This window comes from Dermacentor albipictus, unplaced genomic scaffold (assembly GCF_038994185.2).
Source record: "Dermacentor albipictus isolate Rhodes 1998 colony unplaced genomic scaffold, USDA_Dalb.pri_finalv2 scaffold_12, whole genome shotgun sequence".
NCBI lineage: Eukaryota > Metazoa > Arthropoda > Arachnida > Ixodida > Ixodidae > Dermacentor > Dermacentor albipictus.
This window is the reverse complement of record NW_027225566.1, coordinates 8,269,558-8,295,000: the sequence shown is the minus strand read 5'-3', so window position 1 is coordinate 8,295,000 and position 25,443 is coordinate 8,269,558. Positions and strand designations below refer to the sequence as shown.

Below are 25,443 nucleotides of genomic sequence, written 5' to 3'. Positions count from 1 at the left end.
CAGGCATGCGGCAACCGCCCTTACGTGAGTACGGGTGAAGGGTGCTTTCAGAGTACGCTTGCTTCCTCCATCGATCCTTCGCTGTAAGGAGGCCTCGCGTAAGGTTAGGAAGCGCTCGAAGGGAAGGAACGTTTCATTGTTTGGGCCTCAGGTGCGCCAGAGTCTTTATTTGTATGGAGAAAAGCACTCGGAACTGGCCTAAAAGCGCTTTCGCGAGCACTAGCATTGATACTATCGGCACTGGTGAAGCTTGCGGGAAAAGAAAATTGCCATTAGGATTAATTGTTTAAAGCACAGGCTGTAAGGTACACGCGCACAGACCCTTGCTTGACGGAACATAGAAAAATACGTTGCGTCTATCTTTGGAATATTCGTTGAACTTTTCTGCCCCCCGCAGGGGCGTCTGCATGAGCAGGCGTTTTGTGTGTTGTGACACCACGGACCCGAGCACATGAGGGTTGGACCCCCCCGCGTGTAGCCGTGCGTGGCTTAGCCGTGTCTGGGGAAAAGGGGATCTTGGGGGTTGAGCCGATGCTGGGTGTTTGGATCTTTAAGGCCCCCGGCGGAGGCAACACACCCCTTTGGCCTCTTCTTCACATAGAGGGCACCCTCGGACTGACCCACCCGGGAAAATCGGCAGTCGCCTTTTCCTGTCCTCCTCTCCGATCTTCGTCTTTCTCTCTCGTCTTTTTCATCTTTCCTGTCTTCTCATCACTTCTCCTCACTTCCTAGTTTCCCGGCGGCAAGGGTTAACCTTGTGTAGCTGGCTAGCCTTGGTTATGCTGTATTTGGTTATAGCAGCGATGTACGGCTGGCATTGGCAGGGTTTCTATAGAAGGAGCTCCTGTCACGTCCCCATGTTGGGCTCCATGGTGGGTGGTCGGCATCGCGGCCGAAAACCCAACTGTACTTATGGAAAACGCTTTTCTTAAAATCCCTGATCGTCCTCAGAAACGACGGCGCACCGAAGAGGTCTTTCAGTTTTTCGGACGCCAAGTCCACAATTTTCCTCGTTTTCATGTTATCCACGCAGAAAAACCAGCTAAACAAGTACGAACAATCTCCCCGTTCCTTGTGTCTAAGTCTCTTACCGAAGTTTTTGGCCCAGGATATAAAGTGTCGAGGATGGCTAGCGGTGACCTCCTCTTGGAGCTCCGCGACCTGAAACAATTTGAGAAACTGCCTAAACTAGTATCATTTGGGGAGACCCAAGTAGTAGTAACCCTGCACCGCACGATGAATACCTCCCGCGGCGTTGTCTCCGACGATGATTTGCTAGAGCTCACTGAGGCTGAACTGTTGGAGGGCTTCAGTGAACAAAATGTCATAAACGTCAACAGAATCAAGATGAGGCGAGACGGTAAAGAAATTGCGACCAAGCACATAATACTCACCTTCAATTCAAGTATCCTGCCCGAGTCAATCGAGGCCGGGTACATCAAGCTTCGTGTAAGACCGTACGTGCCAAATCCCTTGAGATGTTTCAAATGCCAGCGTTTCGGCCACAGCTCGCAGAGCTGCCGAGGCCGCCAAACATGTGCGAAATGTAGTGCCCTTGAACACGCCACTGAAGCATGTAATAACTCTCTCCACTGTGTAAACTGTGACGGGGATCACGCCGCGTACTCGCGGTCGTGCCCCTCCTGGAAGAAGTAAAAAGAAATAGCAACTATAAAAGTAAAACAGAATGTATCGTCCATAGAGGCACGAAGGCGGGTAGCATACCTGCCAAAGAAAACCTTTGCCGATGTGGCGCGTCAGGGGGCAGTGTCACAACGGCCTCCGGCGGCTGTCCGACCCACAAGCAGTGAGTCTGCAGTTACGCCATCTGCCCCCGCGGCGGTTGCAGCTAGCGCTGCTCCGTCAACCGAGGAGAAGGGACCGTTGACCCCGAAGGTGGGTGCAGCCGAGGCTGCCTCAACCTCCCAGGTCCCTTCCAGCGCTGGCAAAGGCCGGCGCAGCCAAATCTCCCAGGGAGCCCCATCGACCTCCGGGCTGGTGGGCGCAGGGGTCTTGCCCTTCAAGGCAGGACCCTCTCGGGAAACTTCTCGCTCGCAAGAACAGGTGTCCGGCGCCTGACAAGAGGCAATGGACACTACACTCATCCTCAAGGCGCACCAAGCGCCTAAGGAGCGGCGAGGCTCCCTCGAACGCTCCAGAAAGGGCAGAACCCCCGTTACAGGGCCTCGAAAGGGCTCTGTAATTTAATCTGTAATTTCCATAATCACCACTTCTGTTTCTGTCCACACAGCACCTATTTACTACCAACATGGATACACAGATAATTCAATGGAACGTCAGAGGTCTCCTTAGAAACCTTGATGATGTACAAGAACTCATCCACAAGCACAATCGAAAAGTGCTGTGTTTACAGGAGACACACTTAAAATCTACACACACAAACTTTCTCCGAATGCAAGTTACGTTTCGCAAAGACCGCGAGGATGGTGTCGCGGCATCTGGCGGTGTAGCTATTATTGCTCACAAAAGTGTAGCGTGTCAGCATCTAAAGCTCCAAACGGCCCTTGAGGCCGTGGCCGTTCAAGCCGCACTTTTAAATAAACTCATTACAATCTGTGCTCTGTATATACCACCATATCATGACCTTCACAGACGCGACTTAGCGTCATTAATAGATGAGCTCCCGGACCCCTATTTTATTCTTGGTGATTTTAATGCCCACAGTACTTTGTGGGGCGATTCACGCTGTAATGCGCGAGGTCGCGTCATTGAACAGGTGCTTTTGTCCTCTGGAACATGTCTTTTGAACACGAAGGAGCCCACATATTTTAACCTGTCCAACATGTCATAATCTGCCATAGATCTTAGCGTTTTATCGCCGACGCTTTTACCCTATTTTAAATGGAATGTGCTTAACAACCCGTATGGGAGTGACGACTTCCCAATAATCCTAACTACGCCGAAACAAGATCAACTTCCCCCGCTGGTCCCTCGGTGGAAGATTGACTCAGCTGATTGGGAACGGTACCGGACTCTTACTTACATGACGTGGACTGAGATGTCTGGTGTAACCATAGATGATGCTGTTGCATATTTTACAGCTTTTATACTGGATGCCGCCTGTAAATGCATTACACAAACGAGCGGCATGGGTTTCAAGCAGCGTGTTCCCTGGTGGAACGATGCATGCAGGCAAGCACGGAGGAACCAGAACAAAGCGTGGGCGATATTTCGCGATTCTCCTACAGCTGAAAACCTGGAAAACATTAAACATGTCAAATCCCAGGCAAGGAGAACGCGCCGGCAAGCAAGACGAGAGTGATGGGCGAAGTTTATATCAAGCATCAACTCGTACACAGATGAGACCAAAGTATGGAATAGAGTGAAAAAGGTTAATGGACAAGAAACGTATTCCCTGCCTTTAGTAAATAATCACGGAGAAAGCCTGGAAGATCAAGCAACTTTCTTGGCACACACTTTGAACACATATCCAGCTCCTCACACTACACCGAAACATTCCTAAAGTACAAAACACGAATAGAGAACCAAAAGCTAGAAAGGAAATGTGCAAAAAGTGCGCCGTACAATGAACCATTCTGCATAGCAGAACTGCAGGCAGCACTGCACTGCTGTAATACATCCGCCCCAGGTTCAGACCGCTTAATATATGAGATGTTAAAACAACTACCATCCGAAACACAGAAAACCCTCCTTTCCCTTTACAACGTTATATGGTCTTCCGGCGAGATCCCACCTGCTTGGAAGGAGGCTATTATAATTCCAATACGGAAGCACAGAAAGGATCCTTCCTCTGTATCAAGTTATAGACCTATAGCATTAACAAGTTGCCTCTGCAAAGCATTCGAAAAAATGATTAACTGTCGCCTACTACACTTCCTAGAATCAAACAAATTGCTGGACCCATACCAGTGCGGGTTTCGGGAGGGTCGATCCACCACTGACCATCTCATACGTATCGAGGCACGTATCCGTGAAGCTTTTGTCCATAAGCAGTTTTTCTTATCAGTATTCTTAGACATGGTGAAAGCCTATGATACAACGTGGCGGTTTGGGATATTGAAAGACCTCTCACAGTTAGGTATACACGGAAATATGTTCAATGTTATAGAAAGTTATCTGTCGAATCGGACATTCCGTGTTCGAGTGGGCAGTGTTCTGTCACAGAAGTTTGTACAGGAAACTGGAGTGCCGCAGGGCGGGGTGCTCAGCTGCACACTCTTTAGAGTAAAAATGAATTCTCTTCGTCTACACATACCATATAACATCTTGTATTCAACGTATGTTGACGACGTGCAGATAGGATTTCAGTCAAGTTCTCTTGCAATCTGTGAGCGACAGGTCCAGCTTGGTCTTAACAGGGTCTCCAAATGGGCTTATGAGAACGGGTTCAGACTGAACCCACAAAAAAGCACCTGTGTCATTTTCTCCAGAAAAAGAGGCCTGCACCCTAATCCTGAAATTGTGTTGCATGGTGAGCGTCTGCCCGTTAACAGGGAACATAAATTCTTAGGCATAATTTTAGACGCGAAGCTAACCTTTGTACAGCACATAAAATATCTTAAAGATAAGTGCATGAAAACAATGAATATCTTAAAGGTGCTCTCACGAACAACCTGGGGCAGTTATAGAAAATGTCTCATGAACTTGTATAAAAGCCTCATACGCACACGACTAGACTATGGAGCCATAGTTTACCAGTCGGCTACTCCAACTGCTCTGAAGATGCTAGATCCTGTCCACCACTTAGGCATTCGCTTGGCCACAGGTGCCTTTAGAACAAGCCCAGTGGAAAGCCTTTACGTTGAATTGGATGAGTGGTCACTTAATCTGCAGAGAACACACTCCTCTTTCATGTATTTTCTGAGAGTGAACGCAAACAGTGAGCAGCCCGCGTTCTCCACCATAAACGATTTGTCCAGTTGTCAACTTTTTCGCAACCGGCCCACAGTGGCAAAGCCTTTCTCACTGCGTGTCAGAGCCATGGCTGAAGAAACAAGGGTTCCACTGCTTGAATACGACCCTATGTCCCCTGCTATACGGCCGCCGCCGTGGCAGTGGCAACCAATACACTGTGATATATCTTTCGTAACTGTTACAAAGCACGCGCCTGTCGCGCATATACGAACGTATTTCCTCGAATTACAGCACAAATACTCCTCTCCTGAATTCTGTACAGACGCATCGAAGTGTAATTCTGGCGTATCTTACGCAGCGGTCGGTCCATCCTTTTCGGATGCTGGTGTTCTGCACCCTAACACAAGTATTTTCACAGCAGAGGCGTACGCGATATTGGCTGCTGTTAAACACGTGAAAGAATTCAATATCCCAAAGGCAGTTACATACACAGACTCCTTGAGCGTCGTAAATGCTTTGAAAACTGTCAAGAAATATAAAAACCCTGTAATTATTTCTCTTTACTCAGCATTGCTAAACACCTATGCGTCTAAGCAGCATATCGTCCTATGCTGGGTGCCGGGGCACCAAGAGATAGAGGGAAACGTGTTAGCGGACCAGCTAGCCACATCCGTGAACGCGAACGCTGCAGACACTTCCACGACTATCCCTGTAATGGATCTCAAGCCCTCAATAAGAAAAAAACCTAAGAGATTTCTGGCAGCGCTTGTGGGATAAAGAAACAGCAAATAAATTACATGTTATCAAGCCTTATCTTGGCAAATGGCCGCCGGTATCAAAGAACCGCCACACAGAAGTAACACATTGCAGACTCAGGATAGGGCATACATACAGCACACACGCATACCTCTTGTCCGGTGGCGATCCGCCCATGTGTGACAAATGTGGTGAGCCATTTACCGTGCTTCACATCCTGCTGCTATGCACTCAATTCGACGCTAATAGGAAAAAGCATTTTCCATTACCACATCGGCAGCTAATTCCACTCCATCCTCAAATGATTATAGGTATAGAACCTTTCTTCAAACATGAATCCCTGTTTAGATTTTTAAAAGATGTAGATAGTTTTCATATTATAGCCCCAGGAAATCCGTAGCACAGCTTCTAACAGAGGTTTCTGCTGCGGTAGGTGCAATAAAAGAAAGCACCTGCCTCTCAGCCTTTGGGCTCAAAGGCCCCCCGGAGGCATTAGTGCTATTTACATATTCTCGCATTTTAGCTCCATGATCACTTATCACGTGTACTATATCCACAGACCACTACATGTATCACTGTCATAATTTTATGGTATATACTATTTTACGTTTCCATGACACTGATTGATTTTAGGCCACTTTACAGCCATATTACATCCCACCATCGCCACTCACAAATCAGCGATTAACACAACATTATCAGTCATGGCGCTCTTTGGCCATACCTGGCCCTTGCGCCACTAAACAACACACATCCATCCATATATCCAACTTTTCTGCCACAGCGCGCATACAAGCGCTCGACCGCGTCTGTCGTTTCTTCTTTATGTGAATTTGTATTTTTGCCGTGTCCTTCGAAATTACTATGTTAGACCAACTATCCCAGCAGAAGGTCCTTCTGAAAGTGATGCGCGTAAAGCGGTTTCTTTATTACAACATTTTGGTGGGGGTCACATTCACGAGAGTGATGAGCAAGTGCCAACAATCGCGTGCTTTTTTAGTAAATGTGCCTCCTATCTGCAACAGACGTATTTTTAATTTTGGCTTTTGTTTTCAGATAGATTACCATTCGTCGACAGTCCATGCTCTTCCGACGTTTTTCTGCTATGCATGTTTTTTTGTAGATTGCTGCTTCTAAGTATCGTAAGCCAATTTCGCTTATCTGTTTATTCTAATTTTCGCTGTGGTCATTCGACCCATATTATTTTACCACAGGCCAGCTCCTCGGGCAGGCTCATCATTTCTGATTTCTTATGTTCACGTGTTGTTAGACAGGTTTTCCTTTTTTTCTTTTATGATGTATTTTCACTTGATTCACGTATTGTTAAGCTGGATATTTTTTCTGTTAAGCATTTCTGTACTTTTACTATGTATTTCCCACAACTGCCTAAGGCCTTTTATAAAGGCTGGCAGTAATTCTTAAATAAATGATTAAATATATTTGTCATATTTTCAGTGTTTCATAGAGGACTCCATTACCGTGAGGCAAAATGCAAATAGTTGACACGTGTGATTTCGGTGGCACTAAGTAATCTGCATACCTGACGAATAACTATCCACACTGTAAAGTGCACCACTGTTTATTTCTTTGACAAAACATATGTAACAACTTGTTGCAATGATAACAATTTGCGAACTCATCCTAAATGTGTACTCATCAGAGAAAACAATGACTCTCTTCTCTGTGTGTGTGTCACAATCCTGAATTCCTGGTGCATTCTTCCTAGAGGAACTTAACAGCACGAGCTGTCGTAAGCAGTTTGCAGTGCGTTAGTAACTCCGAGAAGCGAGAGATATTAATTTTCATTCACTGAATTCGATACCTTGCTATTCTAATTTAAGCTCTTCAATATTTTTCTTGATACGCTGGAGAGTTCGTTCAGGGTAAATAGTTCAACAAGCTAGAATAATAACCTTTCTTAGCAATTACTTTTTACTGCACAAACAATTTAATGTTTCTTTTACAAGTCTACCCTCGATCCGTGGCCACATATAAGCAGCAGATGCCATTGCAAATTTCTTTGAGGTGAAAATAACAGTCGGCATTTAAGGGATTGAAGTGTAAGATGTTTCATGGATCTTTTTTTGTATAAGGTCAGTTCCTCCCACTGCTTGGACTTTTTAAACATTTTTCATGTTTGCTGTAATAAAATACTAGCTATTCAGAGCTTCGTCCTGTGTATTGCTTGTGCCTATATGGGGCCTTTTTTATGGTAAATGTGTTCTTCGCACTATAGTGCGAAATTGTCAACAGTACTCTTCACCTCTTTACAGTGAACTTCAAGCCAGGATAGCAGCGAGGAAATTTGCACGCATCGCACAGAAGTTGGGCTACAACGTAAATACCGTTATTATATTCTATATATTTTATTCATTTATTTATTTATACATACTGCAGCCCGTTAGGGCTATGGCAGGAGTGGGTGTACATGCGAGGAAAACTGATTATGATATGCAGAAACAAGAACATATGTATAGAAATATAAATATGTGAAGGAACTATACGTCAGCAATAGCGTTTAAAAGTTGAGAAATGGGTAACAAACTAAATATAAAAATGTGAAGGAACTATACATGAGCAATAGCATTTAAAATTGAGAAATGGGTAACAAACGAACTTCGGCAGGTAACAAATTCCACTGTTCAATCATGCGGGGAAAAAACTATGTTAAAAAGTGTTAGTGCGTGGATGGAGTGGTCTGATATTAGAGTCATGATAAGCTCTAGTTGAAGTCGGGCAAGCAGGCACTAAAAGGGAGGGATCTGATAGGTGACAAAGAGAGTTCTTATAAGAATGGAAAATCTTCAGAGAATCTATGTGCCGCCGCCTAGAAAGAAACTGGAGGTTTAATTCCGTAAGAGCAGCTGACGGTGAAAAGTCGCGGTTGAAGCGACGGTAAACAAAACAAATAGCCTTCCTCTGGACCGACTCAATACAATTAATTTCAAATTCTTTATATGGGTTCCATATGGAAGAAGCATATTCTAAAATTGGGCAAATCAGTGTTTTATATGCTACTAATTTAGCGTCCCTCGGAGCAGGAGACAGCGTCCGGCGGATGTAACCAAGTTTTTTTAACGCATTACTACAAATGTAATCTATATGTTTAGACCAAGACAAGGTGGGTGTAAAAATGAGGCCTAAATATTTGTATTGAAAAACTCGTGTTAGTGGTACACCGTTGCATATATAATCAAAAGATGTGAGTAAAAGACATTACATCAGTTTTATCAAAATTTATGCTCATTTTCCAAGTAGCACACCAGTCACAAAATGAAACGAAGGAATCTTTAAGGCGCTGATGATCAGCGAGTGAGTCAACTGGGCTGTACATAACACAATCATCTGCATAGAGGCGTATTTTTGAAGTAACATGCTCTGGAAGGTCATTAATAAACAATAAGAAAAGTAGAGGGCCAAGTACAGATCCCCGTGGGACTCCTGAGGTGACGTCGACTACAGACGAATCCGCAGAATCATAGCATACGAGTTGGGAACGCAAAAACAGGAAACTGGAAATCCAAGAAACTAACTGAGGGTTATTTAGAATATTATGGAGCTTCAAAAGCAATTTAGAATGCAGTACTGTGTCAAAAGCTTTGCAAAAGTAATTGAAAATGGTGTCAATCTGATTACCTAAGTCGATGTAATGGCAAAGGTCATGAGTGAACTCAGTAAGTTGTTACAGTACTAAAACCGCGCCTGAAGCCGTGCTGACAGCTGTTCAATGGGTTATTATTTTCAAGGAATAGTATTATTTACTTATAGATTATGTGTTCTGGTGTTTTACATGAGGTTGCAGTTAAAGAAATAGGCCTATAGTTAGATGTTTAGCTCTATAGTTAAAAGTTTAGCTCTTTTGCAGGAAGAAGGCACAACGCCACTATTAAGGGACTTCTGACATATAATGAACAGATATTTAGATGTCCATAGCGAGAATCGTACTAAAAAGGAATTCGGAATTCCACCAGGGCCGGCTGGTTTTTTAGTATCTAAGTTTAGTATGAGATTCAAAACACCTTCAAGACTAATGTTGATATCATCAATTGCATAGGAATCGTTAGTTGGAAATGTTGAACGACTGGAATCATCCGAGGCGAATACTGACTGAAAGTATGTATTAAATGCTTCTGAAATCTCTAATGGATCGTTAACAACACTGTTGTTGATTTTAAAAGATGTGGAAGAAGAAGAGCCAGGAGATATGAAAGAGCAGAATTTACGGGGGTTAGACTTGAGCAGTTTCGGCAACTGAACATGATGGAAGAACTTTTTGGCCGAGGTGGTTTTTTTCTGGAGTTCATTTTTTACCTGAGCGTACAAAACGCATGCCTCAGGATTATTCGAGCGTTTAGTGCGAAGTCTACTAGCACGTCGCGATAAGTGCAGCAGTTCTTGGTTCATCCAGGGAAGGTTAATGTATATTTCTTAGTTTTCAAAGGAACGAATCGATATATACATGATTTTACTATGCTTTCAAAACACGCCACGAGCGCATCAGCGTGACTAGATAGTCCAAGTGCCAAAAATTCGTCGAAATTATTGGATAGTTCATCTGTGATACGGACGTCATCAGCTCTGGAAAAGTCTCGAAACGTGTACAGCGTAAAACTTTGGTTATGGACTGGCCGGTTTACAGATAGAAAAACAACGTTGTGATCCGAGATACCATCAATTATATCGTACTTGTAACCCGTCTTGGCAAAATCAGTGCTGAGAAAAATGAAATCCAGTACTGCGTCACCACGGGTGGGACTGTGAACTACCTGCGTTAAGCCAAGAGATAACGATAATTCAACGACTTTCATGTTTATTGCATTACCATGATCAAAAAAAGAGAGAGACGTCTAGTCAATTCCGGGAGCATTAAAATCACCCAGTAAGACGAAATTTGACGAAACAAAATTCTCTTGCAGTTAAAGTTGGTCCAGGTTGTCAAGAGTTTCGAACGAACTATTAGGGGGACGATAGAAAACGCATATGTTTAAGAATTGCTTACCACAGTAAAGTCTGCAGCAGACTGATTCTATGTCTAGCGGAGAGAAGAGGACTTTGAATTTGAAATCTGAGCGAAAAAGCAATGCAACACCACCACCTCTTTGATTATGACGATCATTTCGCACGATGACGTGACCTGGTGCTGTAAACTCCGAGTCATGAATACCCGCATGTAACCAAGTTTCCGTGATACCAATAATGTCAGGTGAATAGGACAAAACAAGCGCAAGAAAAAGGGGAAATTTATTAGCTGTACTTCTAGCGTTGATGTTCATAATGGTAATATCGCTTTGGGTTGTAGAAGAAGTTCAAGCTGTTGCTGACTGTGATGCGTGATCTGCTGTCTTAGAAAAGTTACCACGATTAGAGATTTTTACAAGAGAGTTGGTGGAATCGCACCAGTTATACCGAATGTTGTCAATGAAAATATGGTCAAACCTAATCTTAACCCATTGTTGCGATGCTGACTGGACGCCTCCCATAGGTTCTTCCGAATCCCACGAACTCTGGGTGAAAAGTCATCAAAAAGCCTAAGTCCGGAATCCGTAAGCTTAAAACCATTCTTCAGCAAAGTAAGCTTGTCATTAAAATCAAGCATTTTCAAAATTACCGGGCGTGGATGGTTTTCATGAGCTCTTCCCAAACGATGGAAGCGTTCGATTCGAGGACGTTGAATAACCAACACTGTTGAAATAATTCAGATATTTTGGAAAGAAGGGAATCGTGAGTTTCATCAACAGTTTCTAATAAGCCATGTAAAATAATGTTGTTCCGCCTAGATCGATTTTCTAGATCTTCATTCTTTCCAGTCAACTCAGAGACTGAACGCTTCAGTGCACTTATTTCGTTATGTAATTGACCATTTTCAGGCCGTGAAGCAGGGGTAGCCAATGCCTTTTCAACAGCGGAAATGCGCAATTCAAATGCCTCGAAGCGCATACCAACAGAACTTTTTATCTTTGCAATGTCGCGAGCCATATTCTTATTGTTAGTCAATCTTTCAGTCAAAAGTTGTACAAGCGCAGGAATATCGGAGTTCGACAATGCTTCCTCAACCACCAGCTCTCCAGTAGGATTACAAGCCCTCGGCGAATTAGCAGAGCGGCTTGAAAGGCCCAAAGAAGCGCCACTCTTTTTAGTAGATTTAGTCGACCGGGTTCCCATAGCGAGTCCAGGGTTAAGCTCGATATCACCGCTCAAGAGAAGGCGGTTGAGGGCCGTCAACGTAACAGAGCATACATCATGAAAAAAAAGTGGCTGTGGGCAGCACAGCAACAGCAAAAAACGATCGTCGGACTTTAAACAATGAGCATTTTTGCGGTAAAATACCTGCATAAGCAAGAAACAGCATTTAGGCGGCATTCCGTAGCTGTTGCCAAGCTGCCCACTGATGAGGGGAACCGCACACAGGGCTTTTAAACCCCTGCTTGATGATGTCGCTGAGCTGGGAGGGTTGCTGATTGGTTTGTCAGGAATGGCAACGTTGAGGGTGGTGTCTGGCGGCAGAGAGTAGCGGATCGATGGCCCGGACCCATCACACACGTGGGCGATAGTGCAGACCTGCGCAGCTTCCTCGATCTCGGCCACGTGCAATCGCACCGGTGATGGCGCAGTCAGCCGCGTGAAGGCAGCAGCAGGGACGATGGTTCCGAGGAAAAGACTGGCAAACTGCATAAGCAAGAAACAGCATTTAGGCGGCATTCCGTAGCTGTTGCCAAGCTGCCCACTTGAAGTGCGCGCTGTTATGTTTACATGTTCTATTATGCGCACTAAACTGATTTCTATTTTAATATGACCAAAAGATAAAGGCATAGAATCAACGACACAGCATGTTCTTTTATATATTTCACAAATAATGATGAGCTAACAGTAAACCATATCCTATTTTCATGCAGAAAACTTGAACCATTGAGGAAGACGTTTTTTACCATATTTTACAAAGAACACATCCCTTTTCACCCAGCTTTGATTTTAGGAGAAGATGCGCTTGTTGATGTATCATGTGTTTTTAGCTTTTTAAAAGAAGCAGGAGTTCTCATGAAACTTTAAAACTTCACAGAGCGTTAAACTACATAATACAGAACACCTCATCCACCTTCTCATCCCTGAGAAGAAGGCCGAGGTCTTTAGCTAATTTGTTGGGACTCTCCGGGCTCTTGCCCAGACAAGGACTCACTGAGGTGTCCCAACTTTTTAAAAAGAATCTATGCCTAGTGCTTGGCGCATGATAGCCTAAGTTGCTCATGTGCCACTAAACTCAACTCAAGTCAACTCAACAAATAATATGTTCAGCTTCATGCCGTAAAAAGCAATTTGCAGTAGCTCTATGCCTCGAGTTGTCGGTGCTGTAAGTGTAGAGGATGATAAAATGTCTATTTTTAGACAAGAAGACAAGGACGAAGAAAAGAACTTTGGCTTAATTTGTTACTTATGTTGGTTGTTACTTTTACAGACACACATACACATCTATCTATCTATCTTGGTGCCGAAAGGATAGAGCTTGTAAAAACAGTAAGGATTCTGGGAGTAGTTTTTAATGAGCATTTGTTGTGGGATGATCACGTCGCCCGAGTTTCAACGTCTTTGGCCAGGGCTTGTGGCATACTATGCAAATTCAGGCATGTTTTACCCCCCAAAATTAAACTTTTATACTACAACAGCCTTCTTGCTCCTCATATAAATTATTGCAATCTCGTATGGGGAACCACTTCCCAAACGAATCTTCAGAGACTACTAGTCCTGCAGAAAAAAGCCGTTCGCAATATTGTAAATGCCCCTTACGATGCTAATACATCTGCAATATTTCGCTCCCTTAATCTGATTCCCGTACAGCATTCGTACGAAACAAACCTTGTTTTAAAGTGCAAAAAACAGTCTTCTATACAGCAACACATTTTTCTTAGATATATGCAAATTAACTTTCCCCACACATGTACCGTACAATATGAGGCAAAAGAATGCTTGGCTACTGCCATTTTCAAGAACAAATTATGGCTTCTCTAGATTAGAATATCGCGTACCGAAGTTACTAAACGCCTTACAGAGTGTTGATATAACCCTAAATGATATTTCTAAGCGAACGTTGACAGCACAACTTTAGGAATACGGCGCATTAACGTGGAACCAGTGACGCAAACGGTTGAGCAATGATTAAAATGACTTATATAACGGTATTTTGCTTATATTTCTTAAGTATCCTTTGTACAAAAGCATGTTGCTGTACTAAATTATACCCTTATAAGTGGTTGTATAAGTTACAATGGCAAGTTTCTGAAAAATGAATGTTGTCGCAATGTTTAAAGAACAATGTTTCAGGAAAATGTTATAAATGTACTTGTCTTTTTTTCTATTGGTGAATATGTGCACACTTCTGTCTTTTTCTCTCTCTCTTATTGACAAATTAACAGAAAGTTTTTTAGTATGAGTGTGTGTATATGCATATATGTACTCTGAATGTCTGTATCAATCTGTGCCTGTTGCCAAGAAGAGGGGCAAGGACCTAGTCAAGCTGCTGTTTTGCAGCTTTTTGTTCTTGCCCTAGTGTTCTTTTTCTGCTGTAAAAAAGAATGCTGAAATAAAATGAAATGAAATGAAATGAAATGAAATATATGTATGCACATATATGATATATGCCGTTACGCACCTCTAATATGTTCCACCATATTCCTCGCACACAAATGCCTGTTTACACTAATGTCTAAATGATTACAGCTGAATAATTTTGATTTGGTTGTCTTGAGACTACTGTGCCTTTTCAACCGTGCCTTCAGTTCTTTCGACATGGGGGCTGAGGCTAGGTTCTCGTATGTTTGCAGACATTATTGCACAGTCTGCATTAACTTTGAAAACAGCTTTTGTTTTAGGAACTTCCACACTGAGAAAAGAGAGGCCATGCTATTTAATGACTATCGATGATAATTGCTTTATTTTCATGTTACCAGGCCTGTAGCATTGTTTATCCGCAAGCATCTCCAATATCAAGACGAGTAACTGACGTCATTAAGACAAGGTGTGAAGTTGTCATGAAGCACCCTGACTGTGACACTTCATATCCTTTCGCGACATGAGTTTCGAAACGGTGATCAGAGGGCATAATTGGCTATCCTGCTAAATGACGCGATGTGGCATAACTTTACTATCTTGGAGCTTTGTGTAACGTGCGTGTAACCTTTGGGAATTTCTTTTGGGCCTCCTATAGCGTGATCCCTACTTGAAAAAAAAAATCACCGCCCAAGCACACCATGCAGATGGTTAACATGCGAAGCTGAAACGTGCGGCTCCAGTGTTTATCACTGATTTAATCCCTACCGTTTATTATACAACCGCTTGGTAGGCTGCCTGGTCCTCAGTACGCAGTTGCTGTTTGCGCTCCGCTGCACGCGCCTGTTCCTGTGCCCAAGCTGCAGCATCGGCAAGGCGCAGACGTGCTCGTTCCTGGTTCTGCTCGCGGAGTTGCTGGTCGAAAGCTACGTGCTCCTAAGGACTACGTATGACGCGCAGCCTACCCATCTATAGCCGGAGAGAAACTGCTGCATGCGTAAGTCGTGCCATGTTTCTTGCCGCAGTCTTGCCGACCAGTCTCTTCACGAGCCGTTCTCGAGCAGTGTTGAACCAGCTTGACGAAGGCAGAAAAGGCTATGGGTGCCCTATACCGGCCGTTCAGCTTTTGCAGGTTATGGGAGAGCTTATATACAAAAGAAATCACAGCGCGTCTTAAGGTTCCCGTAATTTTTTCCTCCTTGTGGCATTTCTTGTGCCTTGTATCTTTCGCAAGAAGGTATCGGTGATTGAGGTGACCAACGAGTCTGGGAGCCGTGTCACCTAAAGTCGCTATATCTGATTATCGAAGAACACCTGAATCGTATGCGTACACGATCTCCTGTGGGCAGACCACAGGCAGAGCATAGTGATTCCGCGCTTGACAATCTTGCAATGTCCGAAATCGTATGGCTGCATCCCTGTCTCACCTACTGGGGCTATTCGCACCCAGCAGGCGGTCCGCCTAAAACACGGGGCACGGATCAAGTATCGGGACGAGGCGCCGGCCGGGTTGCCAGCCTATCGAGGCGCCCCTCGTCCGTTCGGCGGCTCGTTCTTGGTGCGTAACCGGGCCCCCAACCACGGCTGCAAGAAACGTGCGGCACTCGCTAGCAATTCTCAACAAGCTCCGTCGCAATGAGCGTCGACTCATTCCTACCCTAGTCCAAGAGGGTAGAGGCTTTGGGCTGGTCGTCTCTGCAGCTTTCGGTCTGGCAGAGAAATCTTGCATACTCGAACTCGACCTTCCCTTCCAGGAAACGTTTCGCTAACCGGGCACAGCTTCCACATCTGTCGCGGAACCTTCTCCTTCCCGAGTAGGACAATGTCCACTTCCCTTATGTTTCTCTCTTTGCGCTGAGTTGTAACATGAGCAGAGCGAAGTTCTAGTGGGTAGCTTCTGCAGAATGAATCCCCAAGTGCCATACGGTATTGCCAGTGTCTTGTGATTCGTAGATTCGTAGCGTCATAGATTCAGTGGAGACCGTTTCTACAGTTTTAATGCTAACTTGTTATTGGGCGCCCTATTAAGAAATGCGATGGCGTTAGGGGCAGAAACTTTCCGGCGTCCGAGTGGATGAACGTGAGTGGGCGGGAGTTCACAACCAACTTGATCTGAGTGAGGACGGTGGTGAAGCTGTCATAATGTAAGGTACTTCTTCCGAACACCTTTCGCAGCCCTGTCTTAACAGTTCGCACCATAGGGTCCCCAAAACCGCCCCACCACGGTGCTCTTTCGATGACAGGCGATGTGGTGGTCGTCCAAGTAAGCCTGCAACTCGCCTCCCTTTATAGCGTAGAAGAGCTTTTTCAAGTCAATCGACGCTCGCTTGAACGTTAGAGCGTTGTCTGAATAAATGTTCCTGGGCATTGCCCGCCGGGCCATGAACATCTTGAAAGACATAAGGAAAGATTGCGTTGTCAAGTTCTTGACGAGTTGCACATGCACAGTTCCCGTGGTGGCACATGTGAACAGGGCTATATAGGCCTTCTAGGTATTTCCATGCTCGGAATAAAATATCGGCCATGCGAAGTGTAGTGCAGTAATTGCAAATGGCTCTCGTGCGGGGATACGGTCGTATGGAAGCGGTGCAAACGGCTCATCCGCGGGGCGGCTACTGTGTCTTTTACATGTAACACAACGAGGAATGATTTTCTTCACGGCCTATCTTGCTCGTAGGATCCAATATCTTTCGCGATTCTAAGTCAGAGTGTCCCTTACTCCTACGCCACCCGAAAGAGTCTGGTGCAGTTGTAGTCGCACCCGTGAAGTGACCTCCACAGTGATGGTCATAGTTTTTATTCCACAGCCTGCATGTGTCAGCCGCGTTTCCAAGAAAATAATATTCTCGGTAGGAGCAAGAATCAGACAGCACGTGAGCTAATGCAAGGTTACTATACAAAAAGTAACTGACGTGGTGTAATGATACGTCAGTTATGCTTTGCCAATTGGAGACGAGAGTGCTCGACAGTAGGGCATCCTAAGTTTGTGAATAAGCTGCGCATGCATGTCTATTATTACTGGGTCAGCAACCAAAATAAATTAATTGGAAGTGCTGCCTGTGCTGTGGTCTACATTTCGTCTCTTTGTGTCTGTCTTAACGGGAACAAAATGTCCTTCAATAAATTGGATGTCCTGGTTCCCCTGGACATGAATCCCAAACCACTCGCAACCAAGCGGGAAGTCCCCCCCACCCCCTTCATGCGCAAGTAGCGCGCAGCTGGCGCTCCCTCATCGGTGCAAAGATTGAACAGCGGGCGCTACTCGCCGCTCTTCACAGTTGCTCCTTCTCATGGGCGGCAAAATTGCCTGGACGTTGAGAAGGTGAGCGTTGCTTCTACATCTTGCGCCAGAACAACCAGGGATAGGCAGTACTAACGTAATCTACGAAACAAAAGCCAGAACGTTTAGCTCGGACACGGGTAAACAAGGATCCCGATATATTCCATCGCACCGCAATAATTGCTCTTGCGGAATTTGCGCCGGCACTTTTTCTTTACTTTTAATAGTGTTTATTTTTTATTTTGATTTTTTCAAATCACGTGTTATTGTATATATGATATATTGTATATCGGAATGATGTATCACATAACTAAAAAGCACCATTTCATGCTACAATAATGCTACTCAGTATAATACCAGAAATAATAATAATAATAATAATAATAATAATAATAATGACATTTACTAGCACGATCATGGCCCTGTACACGACTCGCAAGGCTAAATAGAAAGGCTGAGGCCCTTAGCGTCCGATAGTCAGCCATCTAGACCAGGCATTTCCACGATGCCGAATACACGCACGCATTTCTCATTATCCCTTGCTTTCTCTCACAGACACACACACTTGTTCACTTGCAGAGCACGCAACAGACACACACAGAGGCCACGAACTGAGGATCGACGGCCACATAACGGGCAGTTCTTTGTGTCCCCAGTCGCATGAGATGGCGCGTGCTTGTAGGGCTAATTAAGTCCCGTCGCGAGGAAGGCGAGTCTGAATGGCCGAAGGGGCGGAGTGATTATCTGTACGCAAGATATCAGCATGGAGTCACGCTGTTAGGCCGCGCGGGCGTGGTGGGGCTCAGGCTATCCTGACCACTTGGCCAGACAGATTGACGAAGAAAGATTAGTGTTGTGCTGAGAACCGTCAAGCACCTTTTACAATAGACTTACTCGTGCAATGTCATGCCGGTGTTGCAGGGTGTGCCATTTGAGGGCTCCCAGGCGATCCTCGTAGGCTGGCAGGAGCTTAGGGTGACAACTTGGCAAGGACTTGAGTAAAACAAGTCTGAATAAAGACCTTGGTCAAGTAGTCTAGGGAGCTCCGGACGTCATCGGTAATGCCTATAACGCACAAATCGCTTCTCAGGAGGGCGGCACTGAGTGTTACGCTCTGGTGGTAGTTGGTGAGGCACTGCAGAGGATCCTGGGCACTGACCACTGGCTGACCGCACCGACATGCCTTGAAAACTGCTAAGTTGTTTCCCCAGCCGTTGTGTGCGTCTTCGCACCATTGCCGCCGATGGACAACTGCTAGTCAATACGCTCGAGTGACCCGAGCTCTTCTAATGGTCCCGTGTTGCTAACCCATCAGTGCCCAAAGTCGGAGAAGATGGCATTTGCTTCTCAGTAACTCGGACATAAATCACAGGCTACGTGCCCGCAAATTGGTAAGACGGCGGTGCGAGCCTTTCCGTGCTCAAAACAGGGGCAGCTGCGTCTGCTGCGAAGGCTGTCGTCTATTGCGCATCTTATAGGAAAGCATGGGCTCCATTGACAGGTCCATGATAATAATGACCTGAGCCACGTTCGCCACATTGGCTTCATTCAGTGAGACTTCACTCATCAGGGGGTGAACGTGAGCGCACTTGGCCAGTGACTGCACTGCACTCCTAGGTTGCGGCTCCGACGGATCTGGGCATATCTCCTTGCGTATTTTCTCGACTTCATCATAGTAAGGGTGAGAAGAAGACAAGTGTCTGTTCCGCCGAACGCCCGCTTTACTTCTGCCTCTTCACCCTCGTCTGCTTTCTTAATTTGCGCGATACCTTGTGGACTTCATCCTTTACACAACATACTTATTTCAAGCGCATATGCTGCATATCGGCATAGTGTTGCAGTGGAAGTGTTAATTGCTTAACTAAACACATTCTGCGAAGGTGCATTATGAACTTCATTTTAAGTTAATCTGTAACGATAATACTATCACAGCGAGAAACATTCTAGTGGAAGCTGTATAGATTTGAAATATTTGAACATACTTGCTGCACGTTTAAAGCACTGATGACACGTTTTCCCCCTTCCTCTCACATTTCTTCACACCATCCACTATTTGAATAAACGAAGAGATCAAAAGTCAATACAACTTTATTGACTCGGTAGCGCTGGTTGCCACGTAGGCATCGAAACAGTGCTGGTATACGCTGCTGCATGCATAAGCCTTGTGTGATGCAGGTCCTCTTATGCGTTGCATACAGTGCACATATTGTAAAGTACAATTTCTTTAGAGTGCTGATATTGATAGAAACACGGGCTCATACACGACAACGCTGCGTCATGTTTCCTTCACAGTGTCAGTGTGCTTGAGTGTTGCACGAGCGATTTATAATGAACAAGCACATACGACGCCAGAACTTGAAAGAAGTCAGTGAAGGAGTACTGTGAACTTGTACTAAACTAGTTTCGGGCATGTGGAGTCGAAGAGTGCACTATAAGCTGAAAGGGACGGCAAAGGTAAACATCTACTTCCCCTTGTTCTGCTAGTAGTGCCTTTCAGTTTGGAAAATTATTTTTGCAGCGGAAAACAGCGCCCGTTAGGCCGGAGTTACCAAAAACCACATTAATTAAACAGGAAACACCGTAGTTTACCAAACAACGTCCCTCGCTGTTCACCACGCCACATGGTGTTCAGAGTGCCATAGTTCAGATCGTTGCAGTGCAAACGGAATTGAATATTAATTTCCTTCAACAGAGTTCCTCAGCTGGGATAGTTCACTGGCTGGTTACGAGCTCTACGGGCGCGCTAGCCCACACTGCATGTATGCAACATCGGTAGTAGGCGAGTCCTGACTATCCAGACTTCGGACTTCGAAATTCTTTTCGGGCGCAGGCAAATATGCATATAACAAGCAAAGGCGTTGCGGCAATCATGATTCTGCGCGATCTTTTAGCAGACGATTGCTTTGAAACCGGCGTAATGAGTGGCCAGGTTGGATTAGTCGACATCATTTGAACTCTCCACAAACTCAAGTCGCATTGCCATCACCCATGGTCGTCGATCGTGTCATTGTAGGCGTAGTATCGCAACACTGTCTCTCAGGAACAATGTCGCGCACGCCGTGGGTTCAAAGAACTGGAACGATCGTCAGTGTTGGCGCCTTCGCATCGGCGGCCATCATAGGCACAACAGCCGGAGGCTTCGCACTCTCTGGTTAGTGGACGCCGGCGACACGTCGCACGATATTGTTACATTGGTAGAAGATAAAATATCCACCCGTCGCGACTCGTCACCCTGTTCGCGACCGACGCATTGGACGCGTAGGCAGGTGCCCGCTCGTGCCGACGAGTGCTAGTGGTTGGATTTTAAGAGTAGACTCTTAGCACGGTAGCTTTATTAAAGGGTATATTCTCACAAATTTGTGCACCTTTAATTTATAAGTTGAACATCAACCTTTACAAAGGTAACTTCTATTAAAGCGCAGTAGGCGTGCACCTAAACTCGAGATTATGATTACCTTTAACACATTAACTTTTAGTATAGGCCTACAGTATTGACCGTGTTTGCCTAAATATAGAGGTTGCTTTCTACAGTATACCAGTTGAACCACTAAAATGTTCACACAAAGCGGCTTTCTGGAGGTCCCAGATGGACACCGCGCTGCACATGCTTCATAGAGCCCGTGTCGGCTAGCAGCGTGGACGCGGCTCTTCTTTCTTTCGGGATTCTTTCTGCGGTATGTTCCATAAAAGCCTGTTGCTCTGCGTATGCTCCTCCCAGCAGTGGTCGCCTAGCAACAGAGGTGCGTCTTTTCCTTCTTTCGCGCTTCTTTCTGCTTGCGCCTCTTACGCGCTTTTTTCTGCGGCCGTATTAGGCAGACTACAACCGTGCGCGGAGAAATGAGCCCTCGTGGAGAACGCCACTCGGCCAGTCGTTTTCGGACGCTGCCTTTACACGCGCTAGCACTTCGAAATAGTTCACGTGTCCACCTCGTACGGTTTCCAGGGTAAAGAGTGTCCCGGTGTCCCTCACATCCTCAGCAAAAAAAACAACAAAAAAAAAACATTGCGTTCTGCACGCAACTTAGACTTTACGCCCACCGCAACATCTCCTGTTCGACCTCGAGGATAGGAAGACATAGAATGCTGCCTAGTCCCCAAAAACGCGCAACAAAGGTGAGTGCGGGAGCCATAGAAATTTCTTTACAGTCAAATAGTATATTGTAAGTGACAGACTCATATTCTTTTCGGTAACAATTGTGTACCTGGTAAGCACTCAATCAGGCAAGTTTTAGCTTTGCTACCGTCAAGTGTTCCGACCTTTGGCTCGCGCTGTTGCTGTTTTTCTATTTCTGCACATGCATTTGTGTTTACTCGGTTGATTGCTGCTAAGGTATCTTTTAGCATGCAAAAATGAAAAAAAAAACATAATTTCAGCTGACTGATTTTCTGTTTTAATCTTTGCAAACTGACTGACCTTTGGAACAGTCCACACAGTAAACGTAAATGCATGCGCAAGAGGAGAAAAACAGCAACAGCACGGGTCAAGGGTCTGAACGCTTTATGGACAAAGCCAAAATTTCCTTCATTTATTGCTTAACAGCTACACCATTGTACCCAGAAAGAGTATGCGTCTGTCAGTTACTGTGCCAATCGTGAGTAAACATCTCTTGCCCCGCGCTCACCTTTGTTGTGCTTTTTGAGGGGTAGAGAGCATTTTTTCACTAGATATACTTGCAGCTGAAGAGGAGATGTTACGGCTTGTGTAAGTTCTAAGTTGCCAGCAAAACGCAGTTTTTTTGTTTTGCTCATGCTGAGAGATACAGGAACACCCTTTGCTTAGGAAACCACACGTAGTGGACGGGTGAACTATTTCGAAGCGCAAGCGCGATGAAGAGACAGTGTCCAACAAGGACTGGCCGAGTGGCATCCTCCGCGAGGGCTCACATTTCTCCGCCCACGGTTGTGGTCTGCTTAATCCTGCCGCGGAAAGAAGAGGCACAAGCAAAGAGAAGCGCGAAAGAAGGAAATGACGCACCTATGTTGTTTGGCGACAGCTGGCTGGGTGTACCATACGCGGATTTGGCCTTTCTTGTACAAAACCCAAGAGGTGGTGCGTCGCCGTAGCTAAGCCGCACCCGGCTCGGTGGACCATATAAAGAGCGGGGCCCACATAATCTTCTCTGCAAAAAAAGAAACCGCTCAATTGAATGGGGTAACAAAAGGTTACTTCCATTTAAATCACTTAAATCGTTGTATATCAGCCAGCAAACGGTACTGCTAGTATCCTTTCGGATTTCTGATGAAATGAAACTCCCCGTAAGAAAGTCTATTACTCAACATTTGAGCAAATATGTAATGTTAATGTTCCCAACAATACAGTTCGAAACACAATATGAAGGCCTGAGGAGAAGGCACAGTTAGCTTGTATGAATATTTCGAGTATAAACTGACAGTTCCACAACAATAGTACAGGGTTGTTTAGAATGCAGTATTTTTATTTGAATATACAATATAGGCTACACCAGAAATGCAGCAGGCCTTTCTGGCACATGACTAGATTTGAAACTTTAAAACAACAGTATCACTTGCATTATATATATGGGAAATCACTTGTATCATATCACGGTGTTTGAGCCATGCACGTCATCATTAAATCCATGTTAACTCTCTGTGTAAACGTTTGTACTGCAGTCAGGAAGCAAGAAAACAAGGGAAAGTTTATGTATTTGAGATGGCAGGCACTAAAGCATGACTAGGACACTTGTGTTGAGATCCAGCTTTAACACTACAGAAAAAAAAATGCTATACACATCCTGTCCAGCTTTAGCGCAGGACAATAAAGACGCTCCCGATGCAATGTAGCAAATGCAAAAAAAAATTGCAGAGTTTCCGCTAAAGGTGACACCTGAAAAGGAAGACTGGACCATAAGGCCATGCATGCTTCCAAACCAATAAAAATGTAAAATTGCATCAAGACCAAAAACAGGTCTACGACTAAACAAAGATCACATTAAAACAAATTTTGAATTTCAAGCTTTATACATGTTCACGTAAGCACTGGAGGAAGCGCTTTCTCTGTGCATATGTGCAATAAATATCTCTGAAAAGTAGTAATATTTGCATAAAATCACACCCTGAGCTATACATGACATCAGTGAAACGCTGTTAACTTTCTATATAAGTTCGCACTGCGGTTAGCAAACAAGACAACCAGGAATATTTAAACTGCACTATGCTGTTACGGGCACTGCAACAGGAATGGGACAATTGTCATTATATCTCCTTTTAAGACCACACAAGTATTGCTGCACACCCTGGTGTACACTAAGAATATGGTTCCAAAGACACTCGAAATGCAATATAGCTAACGCAAAAATTCAAGATTATAAATGTTTGATTATGGGTAACATCCAAAAGAAAAGACTACCATAGAGCCACGTGCAGCGCTTCCAAGTCAGTAGTATAGGGAAATCGGCAGGGGGAGAAAAAAGCTGCCATTCAGGCTGTAATTGAGCAAGAATATAATTAAGAACAGATGTTGAAATAACACGTCTATACATGTTCATGCAAGTAGTAGAAGCAATGCTTGCATACATGTGAGGTAATACTAAAATCTTAGCAAATATACCAGACGAATATTTAAAACACAGTGACTAATGGGTATCCATGTAAAATAGTAAGGTCATCACATTTCAATTGTGGCACCTGTATGAACACACTCCACCACAAATATCAAGTATCACCTTTAATAAAGTATAGCTCACTAGTTAACATTTGTAAGTACTTACATTAAATGCTCATATTACAAATAAAAATAAAGGCTACTGAGTTTGATCTCGTTATTATATACATTTCAACTGCTGGCACCACAAGTATTCACTCTCAAAGTCTACTTTAAAGCACGCTGATCTTGTTAAACAGGCTATCGTCTAAGCATAATAGACGCTTTTCGCTGTGGCTTACTGAGATAATGTACTAGGATCACAGAAGGTCATGTGACACTAACAGGAAAGTTATAGGATCTATAAATGCTACGTTAGTTTTTACGTGCACAGTTTGGGAGCTCAACGTTGCTCTCTTCTTTTTCTTCACGGCCATGAAGCAATTATGGATGGATGGATGGATGCGAAACTTTAATAAGGTCCTGAGGTAGGCGACTCAGCGCGCTGCGGGCCACTCCCACGTTGGGACAGTCAGGCCTTGCCCGACCGCCGCATCGTGGGCCCTCTGGACAGCCCATAGTTGCACCCCGGCATCAGGGCTCTTGATAGCGGAGAGCCACTTGTCTTCATTGATTTCTTCTGTGCCTCGTAACGAGGGGCAACGCCAGAGCATATGATCTAGGCTAGCGATGTCATTGCAATGCCTGCAAGAACTAGTGGCATAGGTGTCGGGATAAATTTTGTGGAATAAAGCCGGACTGGGATATGAGCCTGTTTGCAGTAATCTGAGGGTCAATGCCTGCGCTCTATTTAACTTCTTGTGTGGAAGGGGAAACTCTCTCCTGCCGAGATAAAAGTGCTGCGCAATTTCGTTGTATGTGGTCGGTTGATCTCTATTCTCCACCGCTGCGGGCCGGCGTATGAAGCAATTATGAAAGAAACCTTTGAGCACAGCACTCATTTATTGCTGCACACATTTACTGCTACAGCAGCACAGGAATGATGCAAATAGACATAAAGGTTAAAGGGTTGTGCACAATATGTCCAAATACAAATACATATAAGTTTTAAGCTATCGTAAGGAAAAAGATTTCAGCCCTGTTGAAAGCACAACCATGTCTGTTTCCGGCCAGTATGTCAGTTGTTAATCCTCTGATCTCCAGTGGAGCCTACAAGAACAGAATAGTAATCTTAAAATGTTATATTGTTTAGGTCGCGCTGCAAACAGCTATAAACATGTAATGAAAGAGGAGTAAGTTAACCACAAATACATAAAGTATTGCCACAGAACGCATAAATAAACACGAAAAATTTAAGTATGTTCAATCAAGAAAATTTCGGTAACAATAAAAATTTACGGTTAAATATTGTTACAGGAACGAAGGATTAAGACTGGAGGTTATTTACAAAGTATACTTACAAGGGGTAACA

The 25,443-nt window shown here is 44.6% G+C and overlaps 1 protein-coding gene across 2 annotated transcripts in view; it reads left to right on the top strand.

Moving 5' to 3' along the window:
• Positions 1-25,443, top strand: part of LOC139051574 (uncharacterized) — a 464,967-nt gene that overhangs the window by 282,631 nt on the left and 156,893 nt on the right. For both annotated transcript variants that reach the window (XR_011509431.1, XM_070528543.1), the window contains exon 4: positions 7,866-7,929. Coding sequence is in view for 1 of the 2 variants with exons in the window: in XM_070528543.1 (XP_070384644.1) it covers positions 7,866-7,929 (64 nt within the window). In the remaining variant the exon portion in view is untranslated. The remainder of the gene's footprint in view (positions 1-7,865; positions 7,930-25,443) is intronic.